The sequence below is a fragment of the Halichoeres trimaculatus genome, unplaced genomic scaffold (assembly GCF_033239565.1).
Source record: "Halichoeres trimaculatus isolate MK-OKI-2021-1 unplaced genomic scaffold, fHalTri1.1 fHalTri1_scaffold_21, whole genome shotgun sequence".
Taxonomy (NCBI): domain Eukaryota; kingdom Metazoa; phylum Chordata; class Actinopteri; order Labriformes; family Labridae; genus Halichoeres; species Halichoeres trimaculatus.
In genome coordinates, this window is record NW_027437199.1 from 11567902 (window position 1) to 11594846 (window position 26945).

The window sequence follows — 26945 nt, forward strand, 5'->3', positions numbered from 1 at the left end:
AGCTCATGGCGCCGCTCCCAGTGACACGTGAGAGCGGGGCGGTATCAGCAGTGGCTCATTTACATATGAAGGCCACGCCCACTAAATCAGAGCGTTCTGAACAGAGGGGCTATGAGAGCCTGGAAACAATGCTGCTGTGCTTGATTTATTGGCTTTTTGGACCAAAACATGTTATTACCATTTCATGAAGACACAAATGATCCATATTAAACTGCAGAAAATGAGAATATTATGGGACCTTTAAAAGGAGATAGAAACACTTGATAAGTGAACACAGTTGTCTTGTTATTCTTGATATGAGCCACATTTCACCTGACCAGTTCAGACAAAGTCTTATTTAAAGTAATTTAAAAACAAAAATGAGGTTTAAACTGCCTGTAACAAGAATATAAATCTGCCAGTGGGGTAAGAAAAATATGTCAAGATGAGAATAAAGTCTTAATACAAACACTTTTTTTTTAACCCCACTTGCAGATTTTCTTACTCGTCACAAGCAACTCAGACCTCATTTTTGTCTTTAAATATCTTGAAATAAGAAAAATTTTTTAACTGGTCAGGTGAAAGGGGCTCATATCAAGTCCCAAAAGACATTTTTTACTTAAAACAAGAGAAAAACACTTGATAAATTTCAGTTTTTTGCAGACTGTACAGAGTCACCTCGCTGTAACATCGACTTCTAAAGCTGCTATATGGGATGGAGCATCTGTTTTATGAGTACTAATTATGAACTTGAGAACAATTTGTTCAAAAAATCATTTATTCATCAGCTTTTTGTCACGTTCCACAGATGACAGATTTTAATTTGGACAGAAAATCCCTGCGTTTGCAGGAACCAAACGCTTCAGTAAGATTCAGGCCGCCCTTTGTGTCTTGCTGACTGTGATGGGAAGTTGTATCGGGCTAATTAGCGACGTGGCTGGCAAACACACAGCCAGCAGTACCCACCAAAGCGCGGAAGATGAATGGATTAGCATTTGAAAATGTTAATTACAGAGAAATTCAATTAACTTCAGGGGCGAGAAAAGGAAGACGCTCCGTTATCTGCGTGCAGGAAGAAGGGCGAACATGTGTTTGTGCAGATAGAGGACGGATGCACAAATTCTGTCACCCCCCATAGGAATGCACGGACAAACAAACAGGGGCACAATCCCGCATTGATCTGTCTGTGGCAGCGTCTTTGTGCCTCATTAAGCAGTGATATTAAAAGCCAGTCCCTCTGCATCGCTGCTCTATTCATCTCTAAAAACCGGCCACTTAGAAAACCAATTAAAGCACTCCAATTCCTCAATGCCCTGTAATTGAATTCTGAAGCCTGGATGTGTGTTTGTGTGTCAGTCTGGGCACACATGTGGTTGCGTAGGTGCACACACACCTCCACGCAGAGACCTCATGCTTTGATAAACTCGGCTTGCTTCGCTCTTCTATTCAGTCAGTCTTATCATCAGCAGTGATTGATGGTGAAGTGTTTGTCCTCCTTTCAAAGTGTTTCGGAGGCACAACTGGACACAAAATACCCCCTCCTCCTTCCCGAAATGCATATTCATCATCATCATCATGATAAGTGCCACCATCTGTGCCATTTCAACCATGCCTTCACCTCCTCACATGCTTCAATAGAGCCACACCCGCCCTCTGGATAAAAAAATCCCTATTCAAGGCTGGGGCGGCGGCCAGCAGGAGAGACAAGCGTTCCCGTTGAGTGAATATCGTGTTTCTCCTGCTCCCTCCTGCTCCATAATCTGATTTCCACACAATCCTCTGCCAAGGTTTCAGTGGAAAAAATACAAAGGGAGGGGGGACAGGTAGTGGGGAAAAAAGAGGGGAATCAGCTAAAAGCAATCTCCAATCTGAGATGTCGGCAGCAGAGGAAAGCAGCCGTAAGACACCTGTAAGTGGATTACAGGACGGGCAGCACTGTCTGGGAATTTGACAGGGCCACGCTTAGCTGCCTGCATCCTGCAATGCCATTTAAACGGTAAGGAAATTACAGATAAAGGATGTGAGAGGGAAGAAATTCTGAAAGGAAATGCGAAGCATGTGTTTTTTTACTTCAGAGGAAATAACTTGTCCAGGATGGCTGCTCTGATCTCCTGGCAACAAATCCACAGAACAAATATGATGCTACCAGGGAATGTGAAGCTATTTGAGAGCCTGAAAGCACATTTTAGAGTTTTTTCATGAAGAGATCTGAGCTGATATTTACCTGGATGTGGTGAATACAGCGTAGATAACTGGATTCTTCGGGTCCTTGGAGCTCATGAGAAAAACGTCCTCTGAGAACAACACAACAATGGGTGAAAGTGAGGATTTGAAAAGCTCTAAAGGATGTTTGGAAAAAGCTTCTCCCAAAGTATAAAACATGACACTTACGCAGTTCATCAAAGTGTGTGTCGATGCCATTTACTCCTGGCACTGAACACATCAGCCGGGCCTTGAGGAAAGTGGTCCACTTGTTCACCAGACTCCTGTGACCTCCCATGTCATTCTGCAACATTAACACAAAAACAGCTCAAAGCTCTGCTGCAACATGAAGCTAAGTTTCAAGATTTAGGGATTCATGAAAAGCATTGGACCAATGATAAACCTGAATTCATTGTTGTTGTGTTTTTTATTACCATAATAAACATTTTAATCCAAAAAGACACAACCAATAAAAGTTGCTATCATTAACTCGTTAACAAGCCTGCACATACCAGCGCAGTGGCTGATGACACTACACGCTTTTACACAGAGAAGAAGAAAAAGTGCAGCTGCAACAAGATGCAGAGAAACTGTGCTGATGTTTTTCACTGTTTCAGAAAACTATGAAATATTTTTAAAACAAGTGTCATAACAAAAAGAATTCTGTCTGTCATCTGAAAGTTTTAAATGCAAAAGAAATGTGTTGAAGAAAAGCAAAACAGCAGTAGTTTCAGCTAGCATCAGCACCAAAACGACGCTAAGTGTCTTAGTGATGATTCATTCGAGAACAAACAGTTTACCAGAGATACTGAAGCAAATCATGACATAATCAGTGAACTTAAAGCACAGATGAAGGATTTCAGCTGTTAATGATGTATTTGGAACAGTTTCCCAAACAACCACTACCTCACAGACGTAACCCTAGCTGTTCTGTATGAAATGATCCGTACACATCAATAGTTTGATCAACAACGCCAGTGACACAAGTTTAAGCACGGACATACGGACTTGTGAGTTTTCTTCAGGAAAAGTGACAGAACAACTCACTTTTTGCTGTTTAACCCCTTGATGCCTGTCAGGTCTTGATGCAGCTGAAATAACCTTTGTATCTCATAACTACCCATTTATTCATATTCTACACATACCAAGGATCGTATCAGGTCCACTTTGTCACAATATAAAGGTCAGGGGAAGAACTTCTCATGTCTAAATAAATAATATAACTTAGTTATAACTATTGTGTGTACTATACTCAAATGCAAAAACATATAAAACAATCTATTTTTATAATTGTTAATTGATTCAGGCAGTAAAAGGTTAACTACACTTGTCGGCAGGGTTCATCATAGGTCATTTTGGTCTAAGTGTCATAAATGGATTCATGTTCTCCCAGGAAATTCTGACTCGACAACAGATACTGAGAAATAGAATTTAAAAACAATTGAATCTGGGGTGGATAATCTCATTTTGGATTGTGGATTATGGACAGGAAAATAATATGTCAGTGATGCTTTTACAAAATCACTTACAAAATCATCACTGGGCCTGTGATTCAGTTCACAGTAAAAACATTCAAATAATGGATAGTAAATGGGCTGAACTGTTCTTCATTTTTGGTTTACCAACTCCTTTAACTAAATGCAGAGATTTGTAGATTCAGTGAGATGTTTTAAGTCCCAGTACTGCAGAGTATAGTTGTTGGTGGATTGACACCTCATTTGACCAACTCGGTCAATCTCGATCCCTCCAGGACTAATAATGTCCTGGAGCATGACATAGTGTAAATGGACCCCCTGTACTCGTACTTAAGTTTCGATTTCATATCCTCATTTTTCCATGTGGCACGTAAAAGAAAAATCAAGGCGAAGACAAAAACATTACATTTCTGTGTGATCTTACTTCAGTAGTTACAATATGTTTGAGTAATGAGGTTAAAATTTGTGTTCAAGAACAGCATCTAATTTACTTTGGGGTTTTACTTTATGGGCATTTTTGCTATTTGGGGTTTAAGGGGATAACAAAAGTGACAACAGTAATGATTTTAACTTTTTGCTCAAAGAACATTTCTATATATTCACTAACTTAATCTAAGGCTCATACTTCAAAAGAAAATAAAATATCAGTTATCTTTTCAGTCTTGTCTTACAGGAGCAGGTCATTTCCATCTATATCATGCATCCCTGGCAATTTTAGAGGATCAGGAAAGCTGGCAGAAATAAAAGCTGAGTCTTGAAGGAAAAACTCTTCCAGGATTTTGTTTGTTTGTGTGTGTTGTTACCTTACACAGTTGTCCTATCCGGGCGATGGTTGCCTTGCCAGTGTGCTCTCCGTCCATGGCGTTCTCTTTGAAAAACAGGAAGATCTTGTCGTCTTCGGGGTTGTCGCTTTCTGGGATCAGGCTTATGCCTACAAACCTGGGATCTACAGAAAACGAAACACAAATTAAAAAACAACAACATGTAAATGGTTAAATTAGCATTTTTTTCCAAACTCATGAATCATAAAAAGTAACGCTTCAGTCCCGCCCCTGCCCCAACAACCATCCTTTCACCCTAATTTACACCTCTGAAACCAATCCCCCGTGATATTCTCCAGTCACGGCTCAGTAATAACAGCCATTCACTTTACACCCTTGTGTCACAGTATCTGACTTTACCCCAAGTGAGCGCTCCAAGTCCAAATCCCCCATAACCCCCATCTTTAGACCACATCCTCACAAACACACATGGCTCTGATTGTCCGGGGTAACACTTGAATGAATTTATCTGGGCTTGAAGCAAAAGAGGAAATCAAAGTTCGCTGGGCTGAGCCGAGGCCTTAGGGTTTGGGATATTTCTTGACTTGGGGCGTTGGGACTGAGACAAGTGGCCGCGGTCACTGAGGCGTCATCGCGGGTAAAAGGAGCCGGGGTCTAAAGAGCTCAGGGGGTTAGCTGGAGAGAAACAAGCAGTGCCATGTTACGCCTCCGTGGACGTTGAGGGTATAGAGTAGCTGTGAAAAAGACGAGTGTGGCCTAAGTGGGGAGCAGATTTATAAGTGCTGTGCAGGTGTGGGACCTCTGGAGAATTTTTCTTTTGCTACCAACAAAAGACCAATTTATTCAGTAGAGGTTGAATTCAAGCTGAAAGTCTGCTGAGAGGGAATTAAAGGTGGAAGAGATTTGTAAATAAATCGCATGAATCAAAGACACCGTTTAACCCTAAATCCTTTAGAAGCGACTGTTATTAAGGATTCATTCCCAAGTTTCTCTCCCACTTCAATGTAACCTTGTTGATAAAGCCTCAATGGAATATCCCCCATCCCAGTAATCCATGCAATTACAATCCCTCCTTTGTGGTGAAGGAGTTGGATTATGCAGGGCCCAATGGATACAATCCCGGGCGTATTTGTTTGAACAAGGTGAAAGATCGATGGGGATTAGCGTGCTAACAATGACTCCTCCTTCAAATTGCTCTTTATTGATACGTCACAGTAATCAGCACCACAGAGGACTTTGTTTGTGATTTTTTTTTGACGGGGCTGGAGAAGGAGGAGAAGTGGGTGAAATCCGACTCGACTCCAGGAAAACAGCTGAGAGCGGATTAGTTGTGTGGGAAAGCAGGGGGGAAAGGGATGGCACAGCTTGAGGGAAAGGTTCAAACCGACCTTTTGTGGCTCCCTGAGTCCTCCGCGGTGCCGACAGATAGCCAGACAGACTGAGCGGTCAATAACCCGCAGTGGAGCGCTAATCTTACTCACACAGGCAAATCCAGAGAGTTTATGAATGGGCTGTGGTATCTGATGTCTGAATGGGAATAAGTGGAGACTTGAAGCTTGTGGGAGAATTAAATGCTTGAATGTCTGTTATCTTTTCCTCCAAACTGAACAATGGCGAGAGTTTACCTTTAATATAGTGCTGAATGGATGAGGTTAATGTAAGCTGAAGAGTGAAATTTTACTGGAATTTTAGAGGTTTGGAAATGTATGTTATCTGGCTTTTGCAGTCTGAGCACGATTAGCTTCCACCATTTGCTTGTAGATGCATTCTGCCACTTAAAGACTCAGAGAGGGCAAAATATTTTAGTCAACAATGAGGATGACACCCAGAAAATGCAGAATACTTCCAAAAACTTCCAAATTCCCTAACAAACCCAATCAACTTGCATTTTTTTTAAATTAATGCTAATTGGTGCGGGGCCGGATGTTTTCCAACAAGGTGAGGAGAAGGAGGTGAGGACGACGTGCTGGTTCTCAGGTGTGAGTTAAGAAGTGACGACATGGACATGTCCTTCCATTCATCGTTATTGGGAACGTAAGATCTATCTTCAATAAGATGGACGAGCTAGCTATGCTAACCCAGCAACAGAGGGAATACCAGAAGGCAGAGTAGCATCATGCTATTCACAGACATGGCTAACTGAGCTAACACTGGACACCAACGCCACATTAGAAGAACTTCCTGGACCCAGTGGAGGTGGAGACTCGCTGACTGGAGAATGATGGACAAGCTGTTAACATCTATCTTCTTATGGACCTTTTTGCATTTTCTATATACTTTCTTACTTTTGTATTTTTGATTGCTGCTGTGACTCCTGAATTTCTCTTCAGGGATAAAGTATTTTCTGTTCTATTCTATTCTATTCTATTCTATTCTATTCTATTCTATTCTATTCTATTCTATTAAATTCTAGTGTATTCATATTTTTAGATCATAGATCAGTTTCAGGATAGTGTTTTATCATCACAGTAATTTGCTATAAAGAAGAGACTCCGCTCTCTTATCGTTTACCATTGAGCCATCTTGAATCATGCTGCTCCGTTCTGATTGGATGATGGTCTCCCAGGGTACGGAAAATAGCAAAGTCCCTCCCCATGAAGTCAGCAGATGTGCCAGAGTACAGCTCGCCATCTGCCAACGAGAGAAAAGCAAAGTCAGGAACAAGTGACCAACTCTGGAGTGAGTGCGTGTTCTTCATTCCCGTGATCAAACTCACCAATCAGGAGAGAGGCTGAGAGCATTTTAGGGTCGTAGGGGCTTTTCCCGCGGCCGTTCTCGAAATGCGAGGGGAGCCGGAAGATGTTGTCCTGTGAGTGGACAGGGTCAGAGTTCAGAAAGAGGCCAGGGAAGTTACATTTATAGCCTGTGTTTCAAATTACGACAACGTCTCATTGAGAAGCATTATATGCCTGTAAAAAGCAGCACAAACTTAATTCTGTCCATTTTTATTACAGTTACATAGACATTTTTGTAAAACTTAATTTACTGTTGAAAACTTTAGCTATTTATTTTTTAAGTTTTCATTTAACTTTATAAAACATGCTGCTTAGCCTGGGAGCTGTTAAATAAACATATGCTCAAAGGCGTTTGATTGCAGATAAGTGTTGGAGTTTGTATTGTTCAAAATTTTTACACCAAAATTTTCACTTAGTTATCGGCCTCCTTGCTTACTAATATTCAGTATCTGTATCGGCCTCAAAAAATCCATATCAGTCTATCTCTACTTGAAACAAGACATTTTTCTGGACTGGTCAGTTAAATGTGGCTCATTTTAAGTCTAAAAAGACATTTTCTACTGAAAATAAGACAAAAACACTTGATAAGATTTCAGTTTTTGCAGTGTGGTGCAAACAGTTGATTCACTCCCTATTGTTGGACTACAGACGCCATGCTGCTCAATTGATTAACCTGTGGGCCTTTATCAGGATGACTTATTGAACTTTCATGGTGAGGAAGAGGTTGTTCAATTTCCAGCAGCAGACTGTGTAGTGACACCTTTTTTTTCTGCTTCTTTACACAAAAGAAAACATCGACGGGAGGAGAATCAATGACGGGAAGGATTACTGCTGTGCTCGGCAGAAAAACGTGTCTGAAGATGGCGTGGATGCTTTGGTGTCACGTTACACGGCTTGGTGATGAAAGTGAGATTTGAATCACCTTTTGCTGTATAAATGTTTGAGAACCACTTGTATTACCTCTGCCCTTTTACCCATTTCCAGAAAGGCACAGATGGGGTGGAAGGCTCCTGTGCCGCAGATGTAGAGGTGTGTCTGGTTGTAGGGTTGCAGAACGCGGATGAAGTTGTTACACTCTCTCTGAAAAAAGGAAAGAAAGACGGCACATTTAAACCCCCAACAATGCTGGTCTGTAATCATTTAAACATGCTCATGGAGGGGAGATTACACACATTCTCTTTATGAAATACAGTCTTTGTTTACGTTGTAACTCTAACAGCCTTATAAAGCGTAAAAAACTTTAGGGACTTTCATTAAATAGGTTGCACATGTTAGATTTGCAAAAAAAACTTGCAAAAATCCCCTCCTCCATATCATGACGTTTGAATTAAGTTTGATCCTTTGTGAAAGTAATGTTGCACTGGTTTGATTGGAAATAAAGACGAACAGAGAGCAGAGAATAACAAAGAAGAGGGAAGAGCTCATTTGGATTTCCCGTTGAAGCAGGGACTTTCCAGTTGGTTTGAAGACTTAAAGAGAGAATCTGAGTCTCCTTCAAGGAAATCCCACCTGTAAATCAAATCAGGCAATACTTCCAATCTTTAATGATCCATATGTTTGAATTTACAGAGGGTGTTTTGGTTGGCCCAGCAGGACACACTGATAGCCCCAGTGGTGTAAGACTGTTTATTAGAGTGCTAATCAACAGGATTGGTTAATGTAGGAGGGTTGTTAGCAGCCTTGAGGAGCTGATTTGGGCACATGTGTTGAAGAGATTAACCCCGGGTTTGCCTTATCATAAATACACGCTGAATACTGACCTAACAAATAAGCACAGATTTGCTCTGGGATTTGAAAACACAGCGCTCGTACATCACATCACTCCCAGACGAGCTAATCATCCGTCTTTCCTCCTCTCTTTCACACATGTATCTCTTCAGGCTTTCAGATCTCGCTGACATTTCAGCCCAACAACGTGAAAACATTCCACATAGCACACTAAAAGGCGTTAAAGTCTTCAGGTTTGAGCGATGACATTTTCCAGTGCAGAATCAAATTGACCTCAGGATCACACGCTGCAAGTCATCAAAAAAAAGCTATTTCATGCTTTTATTTTAAATGGCAGAAAGTCCTGTCTAAGCTCTGACTCCCTCACCTCTTCTGTAATCTGCTTAAAAGAGTGACTGGACTTCTTGAGAAGTATGCATAGTCATTTCTTTGCAAGAGATTGTAGAGGAAGTTATCAGTAAGTTCAATTGGAAGCAGCCTGTTAGCTTACCTCAGCAGGAAGATGGAATATAAGGGAAACAAGCAGGCGGGCTAATCCGAAGGTAACAAAATCTAATTCCAGCGGGAAGGCAGGACTAAACTTGTCTGCAAGTAACTCTCTCAAACTTCAAGGTTACTTTATTTCTTCCCATAGGCTGTTCTGTTTGCACTGAATGAGTTGGCTTTCTTTTAACAATCAGCAAGAGACATGACAACAAAGTGAAGAAGTGCTCAGTACAAAAAGGGGACATTAATAACAAAACAAGAAGTTAAAAAGTTAAGAAATGGCATCAGGAAAACAAGTTCAAGGAAACAAAGTAAGAATAGATAAACAACTTGTTTCAACTGCTTCTCTGTGTTACTTTGATGTGGTGATTATACCCATGGCAGTACGACAAAGCTGCTCTGTAGTCTCATTTTAAATATATGATGTAAAATCAGGAGGCAATGATATCACTGGACCCAGTCAAGAAAAAGTCCCTGCATGTGGTTTCACCACATGACACCAAACATCACTCCTATGCTTCATTTTCTGTATGACGACAGAAACAATAGAAAGGAGATGCTATCCAAGAGTCAAGCCTGAACTTCTTCAAAATGAAAAAATAACTGGAATTGTTTTTTCAAACTAAGTATCAAGTCAGATTTTTAAAAAAGTTAACAAAATACATCATAGAAGGTATGTAAATGGTGAATGGATTTGTACTCAAGAGCACTTTTCTGATCTTTCTGACCTCTTATAAACGCTCTTACACAGCTGACCAACAGGGGGCACAACTCATGGTTCAGTATCTTGCCCAGGGACACTTTGGTCTGTGACTGCAGGAGAGGGGTACAAACTTTTTTAGATTGAGAGATGACCCACAACCGCAAAGTGCGTTACCTTTTGACAAAAAAAAAGTAGAGCTCCCTCCTCCTATTTTATTTTTGTCTTCATGCTAAGCTATGCTTACTTGCTTTTTGCTTCTTTTCTAACCAAATTAGCAGATTTCAGAACAGTGTTTGTCTTTTCATCTATCAGCCAAAACAGGTCATGATTATTAGGGATGGGAATTGATAAGATTTTGTCAATACCGATGCCCTTATCGCTTCTGCTTATCGATCTGATTCTTAATATCATATCTGATACATATCTGATTCTCAACAACATTTAATTGAGTTTATAGTGTAAGTGAATAAAATGTAACTGGTCCCTGAGTCTGGATATTTCTGGGCACAATTATACAGAAACAGGTAAGAATTGAACACAATGTGACGTTGATGTACTGCGTTGTAATATATCAATAATTCAAGTAGGCCATCTAGTGTCTCAAAGTGGTTATAGCAATGGTTTAAGTTGTTTGGAAGCTTTCTGTAGTTATGAAGTCAGCCATGAGCCTTTCATTAGCCTGTTAGATTTTGACATTTGAAATCCTCAGTATTTTTTTACAAAGAGTTGATGTGATATGTTTCTGTGATGAAAGTTGAAATTCTATTCTGAAGCTAAAGTTATACTGATGTATGCTAACTGCTAGCATTACAATGCAGATTTCCATATACGTTAGCATCAAGCTTGCGCTATTTTGTTATTTTGGTAAATTAGGTGATTTATACCATTTTGAATGTACTAAATATGAATCTCCTGAGAGAGAGTAATGTACATTTCTTTATGAAGTCAGTTCTTCAGTAAAACTTCAAGTTTTACTTCGAGTTTTCTTGGAAAACATTATCTAACTGCTAAGATAGCTGCAGCACACTAGTCGATGTAAGGCCCGGCAGCTCTGGCACAATGTAAAGAATGGCTAAAGGAATCGTTAAGCACAAAGGCTGAAGTAAATCCTTACCTTGTTCTCTATTAGTACTTATCGTGTTGTGCATCAGCATACTAGGAGTCACCAGGTCACCTCATTAAAACTTGACCCACCTTATAAATGTGCTTACTTGTAGTTGTATTTCTAATGCATGTCTAACATTTCCTTATTCATGCCACAGGATCTCTAAGTTCACAGAGGGAAGAAGTGTAGCAGCTGACCCCAACCTGCAGATCACGCCTTTGTGGCTGTGTAACTTAATGACTTTACCCTCCGTGTTTCTTCCTGTTTAACAGCGGGAGCACTTGTCCCCCCACATCATTCTCACGCCCCTATTATATGCATTTCACCAGCTCTTATAATCCCCTCTACCCTGTTGAAGTCGGCTCTGTTTACGATTTTGCACGGCTGTCTTGGAGCTGGGACCATTAGCTCTGTGGTAGGTAGGCTGCACCTCGACACTGACAGACGTTATTATGCCGGTCACTCAAACATGCCGCTCTGTGTTGCCCTCCAGGTGAGAAATGGTTTCCCCGATCACAAACCGTGTCATTATGAGCGAACCCCAACACCCGCTGAGGACAAATGAGTCATTATTGGATCAAATAAATGGACTGGGTATTGATGACGGCTTTAAATGGGGAAAAGTGGTGGACAGATTTATGTGTGGTTTTGTATGTGTTTGAATAAATTGGGTGAATTTCTAGGGTTGTACTGAAGTCTCTCATTGAGTTTGAGAAATAGACAGAAAATCTTACACAGCACTGGGTTATTATCTTCCATCTTAGCTGGAAATAATCAGCGATGACTTTTCTCTGAAACTGTTAATCCACCCTCCCGTATCTAAACTCTTTGTTGTTTGAATCAAATGCAACATCTTGGACAATGTTACACTCATCCTGCCAACAAGAATGATGCAGCCGTCAGGCATTTTCAAGGGGGGCAGCTGTTAAATTTTCTCAGCGGCTGTAGATTGTGGTTTTAGAGAAATGCATCACTTGAAAAGCTCTGGATATTTTAGTAATGTCCTAATCAAGGCCTCGCTGTGCTGCACTCCGTCTCTGCTCTCACCGCCTCATTTTCAAGAGTAAACATTTTCTCAGCACGCAAATACCTCATCATTGTGTTTTGTGTGATGTCGTGCTGCCAGAACACATTTCTCTTTCCCCAGAAAGAGGGAGTGAAGGTGTAGTGTTGCTCGTGCGGTTGCGGCTTTGTGTTTGTGCGAGAATCCCTAAAAAGCCGGTGGTGAGCTGGAAGGACAAGGTAATTCGGGATAATCCTAAAACCCTGCGGCCGCTGCACTCCAGACTCATCCAGCCATGAAATTAAGATCAGAAACAACACGGAGAGGGCCCTATCCAAACAGCAACGCAAAGATAACACACGCTAACGCCATAGTGCACATAAACAAAGCTGGTGGCATGTGGCGTGTTCAGCAAACTTTTGCAGAGCGGCACATGTGAGCTAACACACAGCGTCAGATAACGGGAACTCAAACAAGGCACTCCCACATAAATATGCACATGGGACACACAAATAAACACACTCCCAATGTCCTTGTGTCATTTGAGACACTGTGTACACCTTTCTGTGACCAAACATCTATCATATGGTGTGTTTACCTGTGAGAGGGGGAAAGGATTTACCAAAATTTGTAGTACTTTTGAGTTTTGACATAGTTTTCCTGACCTAGGTCAAAAGTTCTCTTATAACTTTTTCCATGTGGAACTACTGCCTTCAAAAACTATGAAAGAGAAATTGAAGACTTACACAGAGCTATGCGGGACAGCTGTATAATTTGGGTAACAATAGAGGCAGAAATTGCAGGGAACAGCTCAACTTATGATGTCACCACGAGTGCGGACTTACCCCGAAGTCTTTCCCTGCCCACTTGCATTCATCCCTCTTGGAGGGGGTAGCAGGCCACGCGATCTGTGTAAATAAGAGATGATCAGAGGATGAGATTTACATTGCATTAAACATGGAGGAAGTGACTCAAGCGCAGTGAATCAGAAGGAAGTGAAGATTCTTAAAATTCCAGGAGGATGTTTTTGGATTGTTCATGTTTTAAACTGGGAAATCCTGTGTTACTCACTTCCTCATCAGCAGCTTTGCTTTATATATTTCAGCCAGCGTTGTGTGTAAATATATTTAGTATGTAATGGCTTATTAAACAGAGTAACTACAGACATAAATATTTGAGATGATATGAAAATGAAAGCCAGGAGAGCTGGAATATGATAAAATATTTCCCTCTTTATTGCACTTGCTTGATGGTTTAAATATGGCTTCTTGCTGCATTAAAATGACTAATGCATTACCACGGTTCAAATCCTGAGCATATGGTCGTGTTTTACACTTAAAATAAGGAAAGAAAACTGGCTTTTACTACTTTGTTTTGGAAGAAATAGGCCGCATTAAAAAGTAAGTGATGGCTTTGTATCATCTTTTTGACAAATCCATCTGCGGCCCCTGGTGTCACATGAATTATGAACACACACGCCGCGTACATGTGTGCATGCTTGACCTGTAACGAGTGAGGGAATGATCATATTCATGAAATTTGGGAGCAATTCAGACTTTTTTTTTTTTTTTTTTGCTGCTGGCGTCCACACAGATGTGCAGAGACAAAGGAAATGTGTGCACACGCACGCCATGCACTGGAGATTATCTGTGCCTAAATCAGCTGAGTTCTCCTCTCATAGGAAATTTGCATCGCCCATTTTAGAGTAATTACATTAGATTTGCTTAATCACAGCTTTTTGCTCCTTAACTCATAATGATGCAAAGATCAGAACAAAAGAGCACAAAGAGGGAGCACACACATCCGAGCCAAGGGCAAAGGAATTCATAGATACCCTCACTCCAGCTTCCTCTCTCGCGGCATTGACTATGTATTTTTCAGCACTTTCACTCTCCTCATCAGCACTCTGCAGCCTGCAGGCAACTCTGTGTCAGTCTTGTGTGTCTATGATAGCAGCTCCAATCAGATAAAAAGACTGTTAACCTAGTCCAGGTGGGGTAATGAAATTACGGACAGGCCTGTCTGGACTGAGACAGACAGTGGGAGGGATGGAGGGTGGAAAAGAGGGGATGGTATAATGGACTCCAGAGGAAGCAGCAGGAGAAGAGAAGCACAGAAAAGCTCATGTAACAAACTCCCAATGTAGAGTAAAAGAATATGTCTGCACTCAACCCTTTTACAAACAAAACACACAGAAAAGTAAACTTGAGATGTACCTGGTTATGATCTCTGTTGATATTGACGAGGTCGAATGAGAAGATGTGATCCTCAGCTCCGACCAGTAGTCTCCCTCGCTCCTCGTCCAATAGGAAAGTGTCGTAGCTCGAGCTGTTGGCCAAGCCGTTGAACGTGACAAGATTACTGGACTCTAACATTTCTGGAAAAGAAGAAGGAGATGATGTTTAACGTGAAACAACGGTTACAAGATTAACACAAAAAAACACCACAAAATAATTGAATATGTGCACGGAAATGGTTTAAAAACGGTGATTCTCTGCAACAACTTTTCAACATACACTGCATAAAAACAAGTTTTCAACCAGCTATTAGGGCTGGGATGATCTGCTATTCTTGCGATTTGGTTTTATTACAATTTTTGATTTAAATTGGGATTCTTGGATTTTTACGATTTTTGTGTTTTTGCGGTTTTTGGTTAACTTTTTTTTATACAGTTAAATGAAGATGATGCTAATGTCTACAGACTATATCAGGAGCTATATCTTCCCATAAAATGCACATCACGTGAGTCAGAGAGAAACATTTCGCCCTCTGCTGGAGAAAAGTGGTAACTTTTTTTTCGAATCCAGTTTATAAACAAAGACTGTAACGAAGAATTTGACTTTGAAAAAAACAAAAACAAACGTTTTTTTCGACAAAGAATTCAGATTTTGATGTTGTCAAACAAAAAATACCTATGTATCAAGTTTTTATTATTTTTTTTCTCCAACTTCACTAAGTTTTGCCCAAATGGAGCCCTCCAATGATTTGGTTCTCTGAGTTTCTTTAGGAAGAGGTCAATATGGCGTCAGTGTTTGTTTTCGCCCCAAAGCAAATTTAATTTTTATGCCCCCACGATCACAATGCCCTGCTGTATGAAACTTGTGACTTTTCCATGTTTCCTTAATTGCTTTTCAACACACAATCTGCACACACTTACATCTGCGTCACTCAGGTATAGCGTGAGCCTCTTGAAATGAACACAGCGTGTCCCAATCAGGGACACAGTTCAAGCTGTTCAGCCGTGTGATTGGTTGAATAATTCATATGGAGTCAGGGCAGGGAGAGGTGCTGTGTAAGTCAGTAAGTAAGAAAGAGTGGGTGTGTATGGCATGTAGCTGTAAATGGGTTAATATGTAAATCATCTTTGGAGTGTGTGACTGCACATGGTATCTGTACAAAGTTCTAATGGTTATACAAACAATGAGAAGCCAGGCGACATGAGAACTGGCACAAGACTTTAAAGAAGTGTAGGACACACTCAGGAAGTTAACGTTTAATCCCTGAAGATGAGCTTCTTCAACTCTGATATTAGCTGTCACTACAACAGGAGTGTTACATTAACAAAGAAGCATGAACCCTTGATCAAAGTTTGCTTCACTGATTCAAAGACAAACTAGATCAGTTATATTGTTTAAAGTTTGACCAGTGAAGATTTAACATCCAAGTGAATCAATGAAAGATCAGAAATGTTTATCCTCATTTAGTCTGTTGAGCAGACATCTATTGAACAACAATTTTCTGGGTTGGTTGATCACTTTTGTTGCAGCTTTGAAAAATGATCTTTTACTGGCAAATTTTCCTCCAACTCAAAGCTCCTTTAAGAAACTTTTCTCTGCACCAATTTTATGTGTACAAAGTTTTTCCAAAAAAAGATGCAAAAAACAAAAATCCTGTCCATTGTGTTGTCACCTCTTTGTCAAACCTTCCCTGTGACAGCATGACGGAATGCAATGCGACACAGTACGCTGTTAATAGATCTAAGGAAGAAGAAAAATTTGACACAGTAAACAAAGAGCAACGATAGAAGAAGTATAGCTGCTATCACACGGAAAGTGATGATTCTTTTGACCAATCAATGAACTGTAGTGTTTCTAGCTCCACCCTCTGGAGTCATATAGATATGTCTGGCATCCCAACAGAAGGGTACCAAAAAGGTAGACAGTACAGGTCGCAGCATTAGTGGTACAGTTGTAGTAGCCTGAGAGACCCAACAACTTGTCCTGCAATCCAGGCAACAATACCAGCCCTTAACCATAAGTAGTTGTTATAATAGCAGCACTATTAGAACATTGGACATTTGCTTCATTTATGCCTCAAGGTGCATGAACTGCAAAGCTCTGAGAAAGAAAGAAAGAAAGATAACTAAAAAGTTCACTTTGACAGGAGTATTGAAAAATAAGTGGGCAAATGTTTCAAACTTGAGTATCAACTAAAATGTTCTGTTTAATGTTGCTTCGTCCAGCAAGGACTCACCCAAGTACCATGGAAGCCACCTGGACTTTACCTTTTTATTCTGGCCTTAAAAAGCCAGAGATCATGCCGAGGAAGTTCATCTCTCTTTTTTCAGGAGAAATTAAGTTTGTTGAAGTTACGGTACTGAGAACAGCTTGCATCAATTATTGCCTGTGATTGGATCGTTGTTGCACGTAGATTCCTATGTAGCACTGTAATACCGCGGATAGCGCCATGAAGCTTGTCTTTCTTTCTTTGAGGAGCTGCTTGAATTTTCTGCTAACTGAAGTGGCTGAAGAGTTACGGTAATGTGAAGAACAATTGGGCTCCCATGGGTTTTAAGATGCCAATAGGAGTCTGTAACCAACCTACAGGGACTATTTTTCTCAGTGTGTCATCTTTTTTCATTTGGTAGTCAGGTAATCAGCAGGATAATGTGTTGTGAATTATTATCAATACTAGAATCCCTAGTTATTTTTTCAGCTGTATTAATACTCTACCAAAAAAAAAACAACCTTTTTAGCCATCTTATTGTAACATATTTCTACTAGAAAAGCAGTCAGAGAGCACAGACTTCCGCCAAGCCTATTGTGATTGTCACGCAACACTTTAGTCCTACTTTAATGTTATACTTCCTTTCAGCAGACTGTCTGCTACATTTTTTTGTTAGCTGCAGTTTTGTACGATAATTTGTTACCTGACAGTGTTGAAAATTATGATGATGACCCAGTACATATTTCATATTCCGGATCTTAGTATCCAGAATATTACCAGGATCTGGTTCATACTTTTACATCTGTCAGAAATTATCGTGACCCTTGTCTTGTATTATTTCACAAAGCAATCCAACTATTTATCGCGGAGTTATATTCGCATATGGAGAAAATGGCCCTATCTCATAATGATAAAGAATCTCTTAAAAATATCCTAGATACAGACGGTGATCCAGATAATTTCAAAAAATGTAATCATTTTTTCCTTATCCTATTTTGAACACTTCCTAAAAAAAATCATCGAGATCCGTTTGTAACTTTTTGAGTTATGTTGTTCACAGACAAACAGACAAACTCTCCCAAAAACCCAACCTCCTTGGCGGAGGTTATTAAGAAGATCCCATGTTCTACAAATGCCTTTACAAATATCTTTGTTTCACAAAATGAAGAAAACAGATATTAATTAGAATAACTGTACAGAATTTCTTCAATAAATGTGACATATCAATCAAAGACCGTTTATCCTGTGTAGGTTTCATGTCTGTGATTTATGATAACAGTCACATTTGTTTTACATTTCCAGAAACTGAAATGAGTTAACCTCTTCACCATCTGGCTTGTGGTTGGTTAACTTGATACAAAACTTGTGTCTGTTATTTGCAGCTCAGGTACAGTCAGCCTCACTGTGACACAGCTTCATCCATCATCATCAGCGTTACTACACACTAATGACACACACAGGCACCCAATGAAGAAAAAGCATGAGGCTACACGTATGCACACAGACGTGTGGAGTGTATGCTCTATATTTTGTATATTTATACACTCGGACGTGCACACAGTCCAGTGGATTGTGATCTCCTTGCTCTCCCCACAAAGCACTGATTGACGGGCTGCTATAGGAGCCATCTGCGCCCACTCACACTGTGTAAGATCTTGGACATCTGTGTCTACATAAAAGAAGGGATTGATGGAGGAAGTGGTGTGTCAACCGCGTCTGTGTGTCGAGTACCAGTGGGGTGGATGAGGACCGTGAGAGGGAGCGGTCGGCACCTAATAAAGACGGTTGCAGCTCATCTGCGTCAGTTGGATTTCAGTTCTTTAGGCTGAGGAAACAGAACGGGTGGGTGGGTGTGGGCATGAATGGAGGACTGTGGATGTGTGTTTGTGTGAGAAATTTGTAGCGTGCCACAGATGGGTTGAGCGTATGTGTGTGGGTTTCAGCGTGTGTGTAGGTATCCCTTTTTTCTACAATGGCTGTTTCACGCACGCCAATATCCCGTCATTCACACTCGTACACACTCTGCTTCTATGGAAAAATAATGCCATTAATACTTCAGCTGTGATGACAAGGAATTATATGTTGAAAAAAGGAAGTGATAGCCAATCAGAAAGCCTCTTCTACTGAACCAACCAGGCGATGTTATGCAGGCTCATGAAATGTAACAGGATGTTAGCAAAGAAATGAAATTTCCAGGCGACAGAACCCACAAGAGGTCTTATGTTTCAACAATGAAGTAATGGAAAAAGAAATGGATACTGGGAAACTGGAATATGGAAAAATAAACAGCTTTTAGCTATAAATGTATCTAAAAATAAATAAAAAGAATAAAATTTTAGGAAAGGAAAACAAACAGCCTTTAAAATTTACAAACATGAGATAATAATAGGAGATAATCGCCGTCTTGGTTTTATATTTGACCATTATGTGTCATCTGAGGCCTGAGCAATGCCCAGGAGCGAGGGAATGTGGTCCAAAATGGAAGCCTCCAGGGTCCGTCACGAAAGGCTTACCCCAGATGGGCCAGAGAAGAAAAACACACGCGCATATTTCAACACGTGGCGGCCTCTGACAAAGACAAGGTGGCCCGTGAACACACAATATACACACACAGAGGTTTTATCTGAGCTGAGATCTACTGTGGTTTGGAGAATTGAAGGAACTGGGCGTGAGCACCCAAAGGACCTCCAACCTAAACACAGACACGGTCGTTTTGAAAGGAGAGCATGGGCAGATACAGAGCTCAGTAGAGCAGAGCTCATACAAAATACAGGACCACATTCAGAGAACATGTGAACACAATAACACACGCAAACGCACGCAAAGCAGCCTCTGCTTTAAAATGCAAACAAGTACACACCCTTTAACTGACATGCATATTATATTCATATTGACCTGAATGTTAACATGGAATCGCTGCCTCCTGAACACACACACACACACACAGACACAAACACACACTCTCACATGCCCATACTTCTTCCCAGACTTAGTTGTAATCCAATCAGTATTTCTGCTTATGCAGCATGAACGAGTGGAAGAGTGAGCAAACTCAGCAGCTTCCACCACTAACACACTCCTTTGCCCTGGACCCTTACACACACACACACACACGCACACACACACACACACACACACACACACACACATACACTGTGGGACACACACCTTCTCTCATGCATGCGTGTGTATACTCAGAGCAAGCGCCCTCCTCACCACACTCTTTGCCACTGGATACATTTAAACGTATAAACTTGTGTGTACATGAGCATTCCACTCATGGCCACACACACTCATTTCAGTCTCCGCTGCAAACATCCATCCCACTTTCTCTTGTTACACACATCCCATGTCTGCTCTTTTTCACTCTCACATTCAGTTTTCAGCACATTTAAAAACACACCCATGCATGCAGAAGTTGGGATGATATACACACACACATGCATATATGTATATATATATATATATATATATATATATATATATATATATATATATATATATATATATATATATATATATATATATATATACATATATATATATATATATATATATATATATATATATATATATATATATTGTTGACCAGCTATCATAATTTTTCTCCTTATATATTGTATTATATTATATTGTGTAGTATCATGTTATATTGAATCTTATTTCAAAATATTGTTTTAGTATCCAAGCGGCACCCTCCGGTCCAAGAATATGAGACAATGCTAAAGTGCTAAAGTCTGCTGTTTCCAGAGTGTCCCCTTGTGGCTGGCTCCAGAAGTACCCTAAGTCACATACACACCAAGCCAAAGAAAAGCCGTTTTCAGAGTAGAAATTAACCTATTTACAGCCTGGTTCAAAAAATGTCTTCTGTCTGAGTCGCTGATTTCACTATTGGCACAGATTGTACGAGGGGTGAATTTTTTTTAACTTAGCGGTTTAGAGGATATTGAGATCCCAAGCTCACCCAATCAGAGGCACAGCTCAGGTTACATGACTGACGGCGCCCTATAGCTGTACGCAGAGCCCTTGCCATTTTCAATGTGGCCGCGATTCCCAATTGGCTTCATTCTCCGATTCAGAAACAGACGGGTAACGTGGTAGTCCTATCTTTGATAGTGTCATGTTGTCTCATGTCACAACATACATGCACAGTATTGTATTACCGTGGAACCTTGACTTACAACTGTCCCAACTAACAAATTTTTCGAGGTATGAGCCAGCTCTCGGCTGATATTTTGCTTTGAGTTGAGGGCTATGATTCAGGTTATGGGCAAGCTTCAGATTCCCCGCCCAGCATCCCATGTTTCACTTATTCGTTTAAACGGTTAGCTAGCAGAGGAAGCACCAGTCTTGTGCTTACATCTGTGTTTAGTTATTTTGCAAAACTTTCAGACTTTTTTCAGAAGAAACACCCAGGAAAAGATGCAACTGGGTGTGCGATGGCTGTGTGCTATTTGATAGTACTTGCCAAACTCATTTCAGAAACATTCGGAAAGGGATGATGAAACTGACATCAGTGGACAGTTTTTTTAAATCAAAAGCACCTTTAGTTTTTAATAAACTAGTAAGTCAAGGCACCACTGTTAATGATCATCATTGTGTCTTGTAATGTCATGTAAGGATGGGTACCATTCACATTTAAAACAACAGGTACTGATGCCTGGTACCTGGCAATTGGAATCGGTTCTCCACGGTACTCATTTTTAGTACTTTTGTGTGTTTATGTGGTAATAAATATTAATTTGTTGAATTCTAAAATCTTGAAGTTTTTCAATTTAACAATTTTTTTTTCAGTATATAAACCTTCAATGCTGTGTTCATGACCAGCATGGAAAATTGCCTACTCTTCCACTCCCACACAGTCACAAGAATGCTTTTCATGCATTTAGGTACCTAAATATGGTATCTTTTGGTGTTAAGTGAATTGGTACGTTACTACCAATGATATTTGGTCGGTACCTTTAAAAGTACCTTACTTGGTTTCCATCCCTAGTGTCATGTTTGCATTGTTTTGTTTCCTATCATATCATGTTTTGTCATAGTGTATCATACATTTTTGTTCACATTGAGTTTATTAGATCATATTGTATTGTTTTGTATTGAAAAGTCTTCAGACGTGTGGCTAATGCAAACCCATAAACACACAAAATCAAAAAGAAGTACCTAAACATTGCCCTGGTTTAACTCAAGAGTAAATGTAAACATAAAATTTGCCACTTTCATCCGCTTTATAAAACATATGACACTAAATTATGGTGACACATTTTAATTATAATTCATAATCTATGCACAAACTCACACCAACCAGGAACAGCCCTCCAAACAAACAAAAACAACTAATCCATTCAAATAAATGATCATACCCCATTTTGGAAAATAACTCGCCTCTTGTCTTAAAAAGCCCCAGGAATAAAAAAAAAAAGGCACAGAGCCACATTCAGAATTCAAGTGCAATTGTCTGTGGAGTACTCTTCACTCCCCCATTCTCCGAACAGGCGGGCATTTCAGACGCCTACACGCTACGCAATAGCGGAATAATGAAACGGCATGAAAGAAAGGCGACAGGGCATTAAATTATGTTTATCTGAATGTGTGTCCGCGCTGCTGTGTGAGCGACACGCAACACAAAAGCCTGACAGAGGAAAACACTTGACTGAGATTCAACACATGGGTGATATTCCATTAAACTAACGCTGCAGTTTTGGAGTGTGTCTCTTGTTTTATATCTACAACAAAGGCGTAACAAGAAGGAAAGGCTTTTCAACGTGTAGAAGCGTCTTTGACCGACACATTTTGCTTGTTAATTTCCTGCTGTTGACACAGCTTTCTTTGATTTCCGCTGCTGGCGAAAAAGTGCGTGACTTTAAGCCTCCAGGTGTGTTTCTGTGGTTTGTCAGAGTCTTTAAGTCTGTGTTTTACTTAAGAGCTCCTCTGGTGACAAGCACAGGGAGAAAAAAAGGTGGTTTGAAAAGAAAATGGCAGCTCAAAAGGAGCTGGTGCACAGAATTACACATGTTTATCTTTTAAACACAAGGATAGCTTTGGAAAACCAAAGACACCCTGTACTATAAAATCTCCAGAGGTTTGGTTTTGGCATGTCAGTCCCTCTGTCTTTGCCTTCGAATGCTTTCTTTTTTCTCCGTGTGTGGCACAGTGTTCATTTTTTGCAGCTCTCACGACGGCCTCGGCCGCAAAACACAGGTGTCAGGAGGAAAAAAAAAAAAAGATAGGAAAGTGGAAACTGAAGAGCCGCCTCGTGGAAATTTGCAGAGAGCTTTGCTAAACAAAGTGTTCAAATATTATCCTAAGCTCAAGGATATCCACACATGCCTCCAAAGTTCACCTCCCTCTCCCACCCTTTTCTCTCCCTTTCTAAGCACAGTAGCAGGTGTGGGTTGGTTTCCATGGTGACCAGCTGTATAACACAACCTGGGCCGTTGGGTTTCTCATTCAGGTGTAGTTGAGTGACAGCTGCGACAGGAAATGTGCTGCTTTAAACAGATCGCGGTGAACTCGACGATTAAAGAAGCTCCCATGTGAATAAAATATCACGTGAGCAGGGTGTGTTTAATATTTTTTGTTAAAACTGCAAAGAAGTTTGCTTCTTAAGCCACAAAAAGAATTGACTTCTGTTGAGTTAAAAATACAGTTTCAGTTGAAATGGCAACTTAATTTTCTATTTCTGCACCAAAATGACTCACAACTATAATACACAGTCAAGTACCGTGTCTTATTGGGTATTTAAATACCATATTCTGTCTGTGAATATGAGCATGTTAAACCATAAGTTATGTATCAGAGGGAGCAACAAGGAAGATCTAACCACATCCCAAACCACACAGAATCTATATGTGTAGTCTAAGTATGTGTTGAACTTCACTCAGCCCCGTTCATTTCTCACAACCAAACTGCCAGACCTCCTCGTCGCCGCACAGCATTCCTCCTTTCCCTCGAAAGAAGAAATCCAGAAAGCGAAGAGGGATACTCACTTGGAGAAGAAAAGCAGCAAAGGCATCGTAATGAAAGTAAAAGTAGACCAGAGAGAAAAATGAGGATAATGGGAGCAAAGTGAAGCAGAAACATGAACCCATGAGAAAAGAAAAAAAAAAGCACAAACAAAAGTGGTTCAATGTGGAAACGTTTCATTACTGTGTGTCTCCAACTGTCACTGGATGGCTGGGCCACAGAGAGCGGTTACAAACCACAGACCCAGCCAGAAAGCCCACCACTAAATACTCACTGTGCAATCAGGCTGCCCTACCTCCCTCTGCTTCGTATTACTTTTACAGAAAACACACACAGGCACACTCCAAATACTCACTTCACTTTTGTATGCAAATAGAGTCAGACACAGACTTGTTTGAATATGTACAAGGAGGCAAAATGTGGCACAAATCACAGTATCACTCCCTCTGCAAAGCTGTGCAGAGAGACAGAGACGGTATTATCTAATGCGAGGCAGTTTGACGGATGGACTCTGAGAGGAACCAGGCTGTGGTTAGCGTGGTCATGTCTGGAGCCACTGCCTGTTAGTGCAGCCTGTCAGCTTGTACCGTGTCGCTGAATGTCAGCCCTGCCATTGTATTAGAAATTAATGAGGCAGAGCCACAGATCTCAACGTGTCTCGGGCGAAGTGATGCGACAGAGACCGAGAACAAACTCACAGCAGCAGATGCACATTTTAGATACACACCTCTGTTTACAGAGCTGGTGTAACAAGACGAGGCTTTGTGCAACAAACAAAGAACAGAGTGTCTGCACTTTAGTGCATTGTGAAAAAATGCTGAAAAATATAATCATTAGCCCAAAAGTTATAAAAATTAGGTTAGATTTATGTTATTTCCCTGCATTTCCTAATGATGCATAAGTTACGACACTGGAGCTAAAGTGTTCAAGGACCTAACTCATTACAGCGCCTGCTGCTTCTGACATTTATGAGACAGAAAGAGGAATAACAAGTCCACGGGAAAGGGAATAACATCAAGTTTGAATTACTGAGATTTTTGAGGCTTTGGTTTTACAAGCTGACCTTCTTTTTGACACAAAACAGGAAGAGTAGTGGATTAAAATCAAAGCAGCATCTATAATCATAAAAGCCCCTCTGCACATCCTTGCAAAATAAAACCGAACAATTACTAAATCAACATTTCTATTTGCCTGCCACTCCCCTGTCTTTGTCTGTGTGTCTTTCTGCAGGGATGTTCCCCTTCATTTGTAACTTGACTCTGCTCAGACTGAACGGTGCACCCTCTCTCCCATCTGACTGACAAGACTTAGCAGGTGGTAGGGACCCATTCATACCCATGCTCCAGCAATCTGCGCCACGCTGTAACCCAAGCCTCCATCCCAAACACAGATGCAAAGAAACGAGATATTTTTCCCTGCGTGCATGTCTGTACAGTGCTTATGTACACACGGGGAAAAATGAACGCTGCTATCGCTGAAAGCAGACTCATTAATCTTTGAGCAAACACACTGCGCTGACACTACATCTTATTTTGGCTTAGAGCAGCAAGCCTCTGAATTTTTTTTTTAATCAAATGAAATTTTCTACAGCAAATAATTGAGATACTGAAGAGGTTCCTAAATATGCACTTGTTTGGGAAGCTAATTACACATTTATGCTAACAAAAGGTCATAAAACTCGCAGCCTGTACCAGCCAATAACAATACAGGAGCACATTCCTGTTCTCTACATGCACACAGAAGAAAAAGACACTTTCTAAGAAATAAAAGAGTAGAAATGAAGCAAAAGCCATGTGTCAGTTTCTCCTTAAATAGATGAATGGCTTTTTGTTTTGGAAGTGCGTTTGAGTCACTGCACAATTATCTGCAGGGCAATGAGTGTTCACACAAACACTCGCTTACAAACATCCCATTCCCCCCACTTTCAACTTGTCGACTTGTGTGGTGACTTGTTAGCTTACTAAACACTGTGGTTGGTCAGGTTTGTGAGTCACGGTAAGGAAATGTAGCTTTGGTTTGGAATGTGGCTTCAAGGGAGCAAAGATGAGGGCAGGAGAGTTGATGTGTGTATGTGTGTTCAAACGAAGCTAAAAAAAGTCAAAAGATGTGTATCAACTGAGCTGCAATCAAAGAGACAGGAAAAGAAGACCAGCAAAAGACACACAGAGAAAGACACAGACAGCCTACTTGAAGATTGTACTTAAGGGTCTGCGGTGCTGTGGTTCCTTGGGATGCGACTGAGCCACAGAGGAGGGAAGGAAGGAGCAGGGATGAAGAAAACGAACGATGAGAAACAGAGAAAGAGATGGAGGCAGACATCTCCAAAGTTGGCGCTTTGGGAGAACACCTTATAATTATCTACATCCGCTCTGTCAGCCTGTGCCCGCACATCAGACGGAGGAACAGACCCAGAGAGGGAGACTCAAAGCTTGTTCATATACAAAAGAATGAATAGGACACACTGATAAACCAACACACATGCAAACAGCCACAAAAGGGATGTTTACGCCCACACACAAGCACACATGGACACACTCACACAGGCTGGCTCATTATGGGGCCGAGTCCAGACTGCGCTGAGTGCGGTTCCACACCAAGTGTCTATTTTGAAGGGTTGTAAGCCAATTCCAGATTCCCCTGTCTCTTTCTCAGTCTCGCTCAGTGCCTCTTCCCTCCTTAGTTCCACCCATCAATCCATCCATCCAGCCAGCCAGCCAGCCAGCGTGGGGCGTCTGCCGTGGCATTAAGAGGTCATAAAGCAGGCTCCATAATTACCCACGCTGAGGGTAATTATCAGGTTGTTTAACGAGGCCTTTTAAGTTTTAAAGCGACGTTAACTTGCTTCTTTTTTTAGGCGCAACAATAGAGGTAAGTTTAGCAGTTTAATTGATCTCCCTCTGTGTGCTGCAGTGCACTGATTGACCTTAAGGGGTCAGTACTCCTCCTGATTGTTGCACATGATCCTGGAATGTGATTGTGTGAAAGTATGCATTGATCCATGAGTGTGTTATTGGTGTTTGATGTCACAGAAATGAAGGAGAGGCATTGAGTAGTGTTGGTTGTCCACTTGAAACACTTCTATATAAGGTTTCAGTTTGTCGCCAGAGTGCTTTAGATGGTAACACAAGGAGATGATGAGTCACTTAGAGTTTAAATCAGGTTTCTATTCGTCATCATTTTACACATCACAGCACAAGGCTGATTTCCAGAAGTTGTTTAAACATGTCGGTCTTTGATCACAGGATGTGAATATGCCCAGTGTGTGTGGTAAGCAGGATTATTTTAACCTGGACTTGAGTTTCACCGTCCTCTCCTTATGTGACGAGTCAAAGCGA

General features: G+C 40.8%; 1 protein-coding gene across 1 annotated transcript in view; it reads right to left on the reverse strand.

Annotated features, from left to right (window-relative positions):
• sema3aa (sema domain, immunoglobulin domain (Ig), short basic domain, secreted, (semaphorin) 3Aa) overlaps window positions 1-26945 on the reverse strand; it is a 93155-nt gene that overhangs the window by 9722 nt on the left and 56488 nt on the right. Inside the window, exons 3-10 of the mRNA XM_074697746.1 lie at window positions 14415-14575; window positions 13044-13106; window positions 8134-8253; window positions 7155-7245; window positions 6950-7069; window positions 4460-4602; window positions 2371-2485; window positions 2204-2273 (exon numbers count right to left, since the gene is read on the reverse strand). Of these exons, the coding sequence (XP_074553847.1) occupies window positions 2204-2273; window positions 2371-2485; window positions 4460-4602; window positions 6950-7069; window positions 7155-7245; window positions 8134-8253; window positions 13044-13106; window positions 14415-14575 (883 nt within the window). The remainder of the gene's footprint in view (window positions 1-2203; window positions 2274-2370; window positions 2486-4459; window positions 4603-6949; window positions 7070-7154; window positions 7246-8133; window positions 8254-13043; window positions 13107-14414; window positions 14576-26945) is intronic.